General features: G+C 44.4%; 1 protein-coding gene across 8 annotated transcripts in view; it reads left to right on the top strand.

The window, feature by feature from the left end:
• LOC135202492 (uncharacterized) overlaps positions 1–11,889 on the top strand; it is a 59,066-nt gene that overhangs the window by 38,731 nt on the left and 8,446 nt on the right. For 2 of the 8 annotated variants that reach the window (XM_064231910.1, XM_064231912.1), the window contains exons 2-3: positions 1,377–1,560; positions 2,325–2,510. In XM_064231910.1, the coding sequence (XP_064087980.1) occupies positions 1,378–1,560; positions 2,325–2,510 (369 nt within the window). In that variant the 5' untranslated portion in view covers position 1,377. The other 6 variants (XM_064231909.1, XM_064231907.1, XM_064231908.1 and 3 more) reach the window with 6 other exon arrangements.

Below are 11,889 nucleotides of genomic sequence, written 5' to 3'. Positions count from 1 at the left end.
TTAGATTGCAAGCACATAGTAACTTTATCCATTGAAAAGTTTTGTGTTATTTTACGACTTTTTTTAAAGTGAATAATTTAGGAGAATCGGAAAATTTTCTTTATCTTATTGTATTTTAATCTGAAATGCTGTTTTGGTATATAGCCAAGCTTACTTTAGCCGAACAATATATTTCCAAAGTGGTCAGTTTGACAGGATGTAAACAAACCAGTAAGTCGAGTTACTGTTGCATCATTTGAAGTGTTCAAGAGGTGAAGACAGACTCCTCCTTATCATGAGCTGTAAATTAATTAATTGATGAACATAGCAGTGCATTCTTCGTTAAGCAGAGAAGATAATTAGTAATTTTAAAAGTAAGCAGAATACATACTGTCCATCATTACGAGGCCTTAGTCTAAGCTAGTGCATTAGGGTACTTTAAGGTTACTTAACCTGTTGAAGGTCTGTGTATTTGTGAGAAAACCTGTACCGAACCTGTTTAGGTTAGGCCATTTTAGGTAGTTAGTTGAGAGTATGCCGACATTTAACTTACTGGGTATACCTATTTTGGGAAAAGTGAGGAAACGGGCAAAAGTCTTGTAAGGGTAGGTTAAGTTAGTTGAGTGGAAGTTGAGTTAAGATGTATTAATTTTATGCAAAAATGACATTTGACCGTTACATTTTGAAAACTGGGTAAAACTGAAGATGAGTACCTACAGTGGCTTGTTTACGCCCACTTGGCCAACTAGGTAATATTTACTACCTACTGCCTTTGTTTATGTTTTCTTTTATGTTTGTGCATATGATATTTATAGTCTTTTGTGTACTACCTACCTATGTTTCTAGGTATATTCAACTCTAAGGAGTTGGTACGAAATACGACACCCATTTTGCATTTAAACTGAGCTACTGAGCCAGAGGGACCACTTTAGTTTCTTCAGTTTTACCGGAAGCTGGGGTTTAGAGATGGAGTTCCGTGTCACTAAGTACAGGCAGCTAGGATGCTGTATTAGGTTGCTAAGATAATAGTATCCCTTTTTATACTAATTTGAATTTTTGCCCTCGTTACCTAGGCATGGAACAAAGACGGTATGATTCAGACTATTTCACGTTACCTATTTCTTCCGTGTTTTAAGTGTAGCCTAACCCTGGGCTTTATGTACAATGCTTTACCTGACCTTAGGGGGGACTTTGGCCTCTTGTGAACTCCCCAGTAAAATACCAATGATTAGAAGTCAAGTACCGTTTGAAATAGATAGATCCTAAGCTAGTCTAGAACCACCTAGAATGCAGTGATTTAGGTAGGTATGTGACTGGGGCATTGTGCAAATATTGCTGAAGAAACTGAAAGATTTGTGTTAGGTACTAATTAGATATTTTCAAACAATTCTTATCAGGATGTCTGCCTTTGAGTGCTGGAAGGAAGCCGAGGCAACTCACTGGGAGCCTATCTCCAGCCTTGGTCCTCAGTGGATGGTTAAATCAGAAGCCAGTGGTAGAGGGTATATTTTGATGCTGACAGATGGTTGTGGTATATGGGGAGAGAAAAGGTCTGCCAGATACATCCAAGAACAAGCAGATGTAAGTAGTTTATTAAGAGAACCAGTATATTGTATGACTCTTCTGAATAAGTTTGTATACATTTTATATGCAAGAGACAGCCTAAGCCTAATGAAATCATCTGGTCCATTACTTGTAAAGCTATTCACAAATATTGCACTTGGTTTACAGCCTAAATCTCCCTCACAGATGATACAGCAGTTCTTGTAGTAATATACTAGAAACTGAGGTTACTGGTACTATGCGTATTCCTCATTTGACAGATTTCCAGTTCTCAACTAGAATCTGAAAACACCACCTTAGAGACGCTGATAACAGTATAAAAGTATAAAAGATCCATTTCAGTACTACCTATACTGATATTCAGCTGGATCAAGATTTTAACATCTCTGCTGTATCATTTTGTCTGTAGACTGAATAAAGGACTAAGCTCCAGTAGGTTAAACAAGGAACTTTACTATCAGGGAACCTTTTATGGTTTTTAACCTGAACTTATGACCATTGCATGAAATAGTTGTAATACTATTTATACAGTAACAGGTTTGTATGACTGGAACACAACAACCTGGTAAAACTACTTCTTGCCACAACTCATGAAATACGTATAGGACATTCATTGCCATTATTTATCACTGCTAGAAATTTAATAAGAAACAAGTAAAAATGCCCTAAGTGATCTTGCTATGTGTAGTGTTTATAAGTAGTTCTAGGTAAGTTACAAGGTTTTAGTGGTATACTGTATTGATGAGAAGTAACAGATTATTGATTGGAATTAACATTTACAGGAATGGGCACCTTGCATTGAAGCTGGAGTCATGGAACTGTCAAGATTAGTGCTGTCAGAGATGATGAAAAGCGCTGTTGCATCTTGGGAAAACAATAGAGAGAAGGTTAAACTTTCCATCAATTCCAAACTCAATGACCTCTCTTATTCTTGGGAGTTTCATGTGACACGTCTTGATGATGAACTAGTAAGTTGTTATTGACAGTCATGTTAGTAGTACATAGTACCATACAGTATGCAAATATTTTAATTATTTTTATCCTCGCCCAATCCATCATAGTGTTATTTCACAACTATGTGGATACTGTTATCTTTGGCCTATTGCATTCATCTTGATATACTTTACATTAGATTAAGTGAAGTCAGTAGTACATGTACTGTAGGTGCTTCAAAGTGTTATAGGTAGTTAATTATGCTCTGATAGGTGGATAGTGATAGGAAGAACTTTTGTTGTACGTATTTGTTTTGATGCTTATGGGTATAGCCAAGGTGTAGTATATTGTAGTATTTTACCTAAACTAAATTTTTAAGGAAATTAGCTATCCTAAGGAAGTGCATATTTTTTATTTTTACACATGTAACTGCTTAGTTATATGAAATTTGCAGTGGTTGCATCATCTTTGTGTCAAAGTTTTGCAACTTCATTTTGTGTGTGTCAGCCATATAGGAAGAATAGTTTTTTGTGTGTGTGTGTGTGTGTTATTCACTTTAACTCTTTTACACATGCAGTTGCTTATTGGCTGTGGGAATCGTATTGAGTAATAAAAGGGATTTTGACGAAGGATAAATCTATTTGTGGGGGAAGACCTGTGTCGGCCAGTGAAATGTTCCTGTAGCACACATTTCTAGGTATAAATAGATGCTAAATATACCAGAGAAAAAAGCTAAATGGAATGCTGAAGTTACTACCTCCAGCTCGCTCACCCAATTAGGGTGTCGGTATAACACAAGGGCAAGTGGAAGCCACTACCACAGATATTCTGCCAATTAGAAGACTCCTCTTAAAACCCCTCTCTAGATAGGTGCCGTTACAACGTCTACCTTACGTCTACCTTCCGCTCACTACTACTTCAACTTCTGCCCGAAAGCTTCATTCCTGAATTACGCAGGAGAAGAGAGGGAAGGGTTCACTGGGCGACACAGGTCTTCTCCCAGAAATAGATTTTTCCTTCGTCAAAATCCCTTTTCTGGGTTCGACCTGTGACGGCCGGTGAGATACTATCAGAGAATTGGCCATACAAGCTTGGTAAATCACAAAATTTTGATAGATATATAAGGAAAAATACACATTTTCTTAAAATTAAGTTTTAATAACCAATGTAAGAATAGCAAGTTACAAATGGTAAAAAAGGGATCAAATATGACCAAATCCATACTATCCTAGGAAAAACAACAGGTAAGGAATACAAAAACAAACAAATATGTACTATGTACATGTCCAGGAGTGGGTTGATGAGCAAACCAGACCGGAACATAAGGGAGACAGGCAGGGATTACGAGCGAGGCAGGTAGGTGAGAGTGAGCATCAAAAGAAAAATTAATAGCAAAATAAAGGAATAGAAAATAGAATTACAAAACTTGGCCGTATCAGGGGAGACAATGCTCCCTGCAGCCACTGCCAAATATTTAAGGGCCTCTAAATTCTTCAGATAGTGGCATTTGAATACTGTCGGGGATTTCCAACCCGTATATTTTTTAAGATCCTCGAAGTTCATATTATGAAAATAATTAACTGAGGTAGCCACTGCCCGGATATCATGGACATGAGGGACTGAATCCGGATTGGCTTGTTTAATAAAATAAAGAATTTGTTGTCTGATTCCTTTCAAGGAAATGGTTCCGCCTTTTTCTCTAATAAAAAGAGGACCTGAAGACTTTTCAGAAGTTCTGCCCAAATAAGATGTTAATGTGACAATAGGACACAATGATGGGTCCTGTGTGAGAGGTATAATCTTCCATGGAGCCCACCTGTTTTGTGGGGTCTTCATTCTTTGCTAAGAATTTCCGATCTGGGGAGAGCAGAACTTCACCTGACAGGAGGAAATCAATATGATTTGGTTCTCTAGAGAGAGCCGACAGTTCAGATATTCTGGCGCCTGAGGCCAGACTCATTAAAAATAATGTTTTCCTGAGAAATGTTATATATGAGCATGATTCATTATCAGTGTCTGAAGCCAACTTGAGTATGTCGTTTAAAAACCAGGAGACCGTGTGAGGACGGTCCACCGGTCTCAGACGAGCACATGCTTGAGGGATAGATGAGAAGTACGAATCTGTCAAATCAATATTAAAGCTAAACTGAAATATCTTCCTTAAGGCAGATTTAGTCGTAGTAAAGTTACTAGCGGCTAGGCCTTTTTCGAACAGGGTTCTAAAGAATGAAATTGCCAGATTCGTAGTCATCTTCTGGACATCTGATTCTTTTAGGAAGATGGCCAACTTTTTTACTGCTGAATCATACTGTCTGAGTGTTGATTCTCTTTTGTCTGACTCCACGAACAGGATGTTTAGTGGGTCAATACTAGCATCCTTCTGTGCCACAAACTTCATGAAGTCCATAAAGTTAGGGCATTCAGAATTCTTGAGAAAGCTGACACAGTCCGAGTTTGTACTATTTGAGTCAGTTCTGGGTTGGGAATCCGTCTGGGACGGAGATTCAACTGTAGTAGAAGAGGAAATCAATTGCTCTTCAGCCAGTTGGGTGCTACCAATGCTACCTGTCCTGTGAAAGATCTGAGTTTGTGCAGGACTTTCATCAGGAGGTTTACTGGCGGAAATAGGTAAATCTTCTGCCAATTGTGCCAGTCTATGGACATCGCATCTGTGGCGTGAGCTAGAGGGTCCAGATTGGGAGCCACATAACACAGAAGTTTGTGATTGGACTCTGTGGCGAACAGGTCTGCCTGAAGGCCTGGGATTGGACTCTGTGGCGAACAGGTCTGCCTGAAGGCCCGGGATTTGTTGTCAAATCCAACGGAATGATTTTGTGTCCAAGGACCACTCCGACTCCAGTGGAGTTGTTCTGGATAGTGAGTCTGCAATGACATTCCATACTCCTGCCAGGTGAGTAGCTGACAGATGCCAATGATTTTTCGTTGCTAACGAAAAAATTGCAATCATTACATGATTTACTTTGCTCGACTTGGAGCTCCCTCTGTTTATACAATGAACTATCACTGTGCTGTCCGAGACTAGTCTTACATGACTGTTCTTGACTGGAGCTAGTCGTTTCAAGGTCAGAAAAAGTGGTCATTGCCTCTAGGACGTTGATGTGGAACTGGCGGAATGTTTTTGACCACATTCCTTGAACCTTCTTGTACTGGGAGTAGCCCCCCCAACCGCTCAGAGAGGCGTCTTTGTGGACTAGCAGAGACGGCGGGGGAAATTGTAGTGGCACTGATTTGGAGAGACTCCGGACTTCCATCCATGGACGGAGTCTTTTCTTTAATATCGGTGGAATCAGAGAGATTTTGTCTCCGAACTTGTTGTTGGCTCTTTTCCGCCAGACCCGATTGATATCCTTCAGTCTGGCTTTCAATAGAAAATCTGTTATTGAGGTAAACTGAAGAGAACCTAGAATTCTCTCTTGGGTACGACGAGAAGTCCGTTTGTTCTTGAGGAACTGTCTCGTAGCCTTCGCTATCTCTCTGCACTTTTTTGGTGGGAGAGATAGTTTGTGTGCGGTTAGGTCCCATTGAATTCCCAACCATTGAAAGCGGGACGCCGGAATGAGACGGGACTTTTCCTTGTTTATCTGGAAACCCAGATATTCTAGGAATTTTATTACTTTGGCTGTTGCCTTGCGACATTCCTCGTCGTTGGTTGCCCAAATAAGCTAGTCGTCTAGGTAAGCTACTAACATTACACCTTGAGCTCTTAGTTCTTGGACTACTGTCTCTCCTAGCTTGGTGAATATTCTTGGCGCTATGTTGAGCCCGAATAGCATGACTGAATGAGTAAGCTTGTTTTCCTAGTTTGAAGCCTAGGTATGGAGAGAAGTTTCTTGCTATCGGTACATGATAGTAAGCGTCTGTAAGATCGATAGAGGTGGTGACGACCCCACAGGGAAGTAAGGTCCGCACCTGCGAGACGGTCAGCATGCGGAACTTGTCGCATTTAATGTATGAGTTGAGACGGGACAGGTCCAGAATAACTCTTCGTTTGTCCGAGTCTTTCTTCGGTACACTGAACAGACGTCCTTGAAATTTCAGGCGACTGACTTTCTTTATTGCCTTCTTTTGAAGAAGATCTTTGGCATAGTCTAGTAAGTCTGTCGTTGGAATCTAGTGAAAACTGACTGGTGGAGGAGGCCCTTTCTTCCATTTCCAACCCAGACCTTTCGATACAATACTGTGGGCCCATGAACTGAAGGTCCAATGGCCCCGGGAGAGATACAGTCTCCCGCCCACCTGCAGAGCCTCAGTGATTGGTTGAGGTCTTACTTCCTCTGCCTCCTCTGAAGCCTCTGCCTCTAGAGCCAGCTCTCTGACGGAAGGCACCTCTGGTTCTGCTACTCCTTGCATGCCTGTTGAAGCCTCGAAACGCTCCTTGTGATTCAAAGGAGGCGTTGAAAGCTGGGGAAGTTACCAGGGCGGTCGAACTCGAAGGCTGTTGAGTCAGTTGACTCTGTAGCAGGACAAACTGTTGTTGTGGCTGTGCCTTAGATGTTAAAGGCTTGTTGATTTGGGAGACAGGAACGGCTTGTACTACTGTCTGAGGTTGAGAGGACTGGAAAGGCTGGTACTTCCTCGGCCTCTTCCTACCTTTGGATTGTGGTCTGGGGGGTCTCAAACTTTCTTTTGAAGGGAAGTTCCCAACGGACACGAAGGTTCTGGTTAGCTCTAGCTGCCTCTCTGAGGACGTTGTTAACCATGTCCTCAGGAAAGAGGTTGGCACCCCAGATCAACACCTTTATGAGTGTTTGGTTCATGTCTGATGGAAGCATTAGCAAAAACATGCTTCCTGCAGGCTCGTCTAGCCACTATAAAGTCATACAGGTCTGATTGAAAAGCCTGTAATAGTGACTTTGTCAGGACCCGGAATAGAGGCTCATTTGCAAAGGTCGTAGCAGTCAACTCTGCAGTGGTGACTGAATTCTAGGCAAACGTTCACTGAATTGTATGGAGGCACACTCCGGGTCGAGTTTGCCCACCGTGAACGTTGCCGGAGCGCCAGCCCAACACTCTAGATCCCCGGGGAAGAGCAAGGAGGTAGCCTCCGTCTCTTTTAGCTGAGGCATAGGTTTGTACTCCATTCCGGCTTGCAGTGTCAATTCTGCAATCTTCGACGTACAAGGAGTCGGAACTTCATTCGGCGCTACAAACATGGTATAGCCACCTTTATGGGGTGTCAAGTTGGTGTTGACACACTCCCATTCCGTGAGGGTGCGGACCCATGCAGATTGAGCCTGGTCCCTAGGGTAGATAACCGTCTCTTTCGAGACTTTGTCTACCCTGACTAGCGCTTCCTCGGCTAGTCTAGCGTAGCCCGGGAAGGGAAATTGTAGGCCCGCCGGGAAGAACTCAAAGTCTTCCACCGGTCCGGTTCCGCAACCTTCAATGGTAAGCTTGCCCTCTGAGAACAGGGCGTGCAGAGCGAACCGCCACGGGTTGCTGTTTTCGAATGGCGGAAGCTTGGATGCGTCCGGCACCGCAAAGGACTGCGGTGTGTTTCTGGACTGGAGGAATCCGGTCACCAATTCCTCCTGGGCCTGTAACCTCTGGGTCAGAGACATGATGGACTGACCCAAAGTCTCTAGGCCTGAGACGAGTTGAGTGGACATCGATTCAAGCCTCGAGTCCACTACTTTGCTCATCTTCCGCATGAGAAGATTCGCGAAAGCCTCCTGGTCAAAGCCAGACTCTGCCGGTCTGGCTTTGGAAGGCTTAGCTCTCGACCCCTTGGGTGGGGGAGTAGCTTTAGCCGAGGAAGTTGAAGGCATGGGAGCTGATGACGACCTGGCGGAGCCTGCCAGGGAAGGCTTGGTTGGTTTAACCACCTTCAGCAGAGATCTCGTCTTTCAGGCCTTGACCTTGGGGATTACTGAGGCCGACCTATCCCAAGTGGGGACGGACTTCATAGGGAAGCCCTGGAAGGAAGGAGGAGAAGGAGTAGGACTAAAAGGAAGACTACCTGCCTCACTTACCTCCCTACCTACCTCCTGTTCCTCAGTGGCCATAGGCTCTTGGTGTAGGCTGATGGCTGCCACTTCCTCCGTGACAATATCACACAAGCCCTCATGGTCCTCCGGGGGGGGGGGTTGAGTCTCCTGGCGGATGCGCTCGATGATGGGAGTCGCCACTGCCGCCGGTACTGCTGCCGAAACTGGAGCGTTAGGGTAGAGGAGAGTGCACAGCTCTTCCAACAGCACGTAGGGTTGGCCGGATTTCACGTTCCTGCCGAAGCCCCCTACCCAGGCCTTAAGGGACGCCATCGAGGAAGACTTGAGCGCCAGACTAACCTGTAAGAAATAACCAAATTAGGTTCCCCAGTGTCGGGGAATTTTCCCCAAACCAAAAGTGTAGCAAAAATTTCACAGAAACAATGAAGCAAGTATGTTACCTACCGACTCGTCTGTTACGATCTTAACCAGATCGTAGCACACCGTACAGGCTTCTGGATGCCAGACTGCACTTCCCTCCACGTGGATGGCGCAGTTGGCATGGGACCGGCAGACCTCATGCCCATACAGCCTGTACAGAACGGCCGGACAACCCGTCACGTCACCTGGCAACGGACCATCTGTAAGTTGAAAAAGTAAATGAGTATCGTCAGATAATGCTGCCTGAGTTAATTCCGGCGGTATGAGTACACTTCAACTAGATACTTAACCAGTTAAAGGTAAAATCGGGTAAAATTTTCAACTTACTTGTTATTAATAAAGCTCTGGATGTCTCCGCCTGCTCTGGAATCCATACTTGGGATCGGCAAAGCTATAACAAGCAGAGAGGGCTTGATACGAGCAGAAGGGGAATAAGGTAAAACCTAAGCCTGAGTCTGATCGCACCAAAGCAGAGTAATGCAACCTAACCAATTGTAGGCGCATTCTCTGAGCCCTGTTCCGCCCCCACCAGAGTGGGGAGCAGCGATAGCATAGAAGATGGAAAACAGAGCGGCGGGAACAACAGTACGTGAAACTCCGGTGTATACTTTCTGGCATCTGTGATGGTAGATCACACTTCGTCGGAACAAATACGGGCCCGGAGACATACCAACAGAGGCTAAATAAAACATTCTCTAACATAATCTCTCAAAGACTTTGCCTACTCCGGAATCCATAATCTCGTTATCACAATAGTAAAAGCCGGCGGAGACAGGCTGATACGAGCAGAACAGGGAAAATAGGTAAAACCTAGGCCTGAGTCTGATCGCACCGGAGAAGAGAAGCAATTCTAAGGTAATTAGAAATGCAGCTCTAAGCCCAGTTCCGCCCCCACATGAGTGGGGAGGCAGTGATAACATAGAGGAGAACAGACAACAGAGCGGTGGAGCAGTGGTACGTACAATCCGGCATATAGCCTACTGGTTGGTGTGATGGTAGACCCCACCTGGCCAGAGGACCCACAGGCCCGGAGACATATCAAAAGATTACATAATCTACTAAACACCCAATCTCCTCCGACTAATCCCCCTGGATAAGCTGTACGCTCTAGCTGTCGTTCATCGGTAGGATTACTTGAGCAGCGAGCTAGCTAGGCAGCGCCGGAACGAGACCGCGGCAGGGGTGGGGGGGGAAGTGTCTGGAGGAGAGTGGACGAGTCATGATCCCCTGGCCACAGCAACCGATCAGTGACCAACCACCTCTCGGGAGCCGTAACTAGCCTACCACTAAAGGGGCAGAAGACGGTAGGCCAACTGACACCCTAAAGGGGGCAAAGGACCAGGCTACACACAACAAGACAATTCATAAAATAATTGATGAGGAATTACTGGAAGAATTGCAAAAGGAGGGAGGGGAACGCACCCAGCTAAGAACCCAGTCTAACCCTCCGAGATCGATACAGATCCGGTCAGGTAGGCTAGCATGGCCTCCAAAGGACGTCATGAAGAGGACGGATAGAACCTAACTTAACCTTCCAACCTTCCAAAATCGAATCTTCCGATCTGGTCAGGTACGATAGGTCTAGGCCCTACAAACATGACACAAGAGAGACTCTCTGTCCTGGACCACCCTCCAAGCAAACATAACTGCCTGGTCAGGAGGCGGTAAGGGTGGGGCGGAAAGGGTGGAGGGACATAAGACTGCCTAGCCTACCTTCCAAAATCTAGCCTAGGTCTGGTCGGGTAGGCCAGGGAAGGACATCGCGAAGGACTTCCAACCTCAACAAAAGAAAACAATTATCTGAGCAGTTTATCACAAAGGTGCATATAATCGAGTGCATTACTGACTAACATCGAAAAACACACTAAAAGTATACATGCATGAGTACCGCAAGAGAGAGAGAGAGGAACCGCCCTATCCCAAAACCTGGCGTACTGCTAGGCTAGCCTAGAAGCCAAAAACACACTACTCGTGCGTGCATAACATGAAATATAAAATCGTACGTACGAAGGGAAACCAACACGCTCCTGAGGGGCTGAGGATAACAAAGGGTGCCCCAAAAGGCTAAAAACGAAAGATAAACGTAAAAGAAAAGGCCTCAGAGTGCGTCAGGAGCGAGTTGGGCCCTACAATTGACTAAAGACGTAAGGATAAAACTCGTAAAACTAATGCTCCAGAAATCGACAGGAGCGAGAATAATGAAAAGGCATACGAAAACAGTAGTCTAAACAGTGAAATGCTAAACGGTGGACAAAATCCATCACAAGGTAACAGCTGGGAAAAATATGCACGCTGCGAATGATGTACCCAAAATGGCGGATATAAGGAGCGTCACCCCATTTTGCGAGAACAAAGGGACTTAATAAGGGGCTAAAAAGGGATGCATCGTGCCCTCACGAGATTCAAAAACGAAAAATGGAATACTCAACTTAGATGAAGAAGCTTGGGGCTCTTGGGCAGACATGCTTTGCCAAAAAACTTCTAGAGGACAGCGAAAAAAGCGTGTGCGAACACTAGGCTTGCTAATACAGGAATGAAGCTTTCGGGCAGAAGTTGTAGTAGCGAGCGGAAGGTAACGTAAGGTAGACGTTGTAACGGCACCTATCTAGAGAGGGGTTTAAGAGGAGTCTTCTAATTGGCAGAATATCTGTGGTAGTGGCTTCCACTCACCCTTGTGTTATACCGACACCCTAATTGGGTGAGCTGGCTGGAGGTAGTAACTTCAGCATTCCATTTAGCTTTTTTCTCTGGTATATTTAGCCTCTATTTATACCTAGAAATGTGTGCTACAGGAACATTTCACCAGCCGACCCAGGTCGAACCCAGAAAAGTATACAGCACTGTTGAGGCAGATGAAAATTAGTAATATTCTGTGACTTAAAAATTAGAATTTAGCCATAATTTTAATGTTAATTTTTGGCAAAATTTCATGTCTGGTAAGGAAGTTTGGCATTTAGTATTCCTGGCTCAGTTGCAAATTAGGTTTCAGCTTTGATGCAAGCATTTTCCCAACAAAGACTGGAGT

Source organism: Macrobrachium nipponense, chromosome 30 (genome assembly GCF_015104395.2).
Source record: "Macrobrachium nipponense isolate FS-2020 chromosome 30, ASM1510439v2, whole genome shotgun sequence".
NCBI lineage: Eukaryota > Metazoa > Arthropoda > Malacostraca > Decapoda > Palaemonidae > Macrobrachium > Macrobrachium nipponense.
This window is presented reverse-complemented; position numbering and strand designations above follow the sequence as displayed.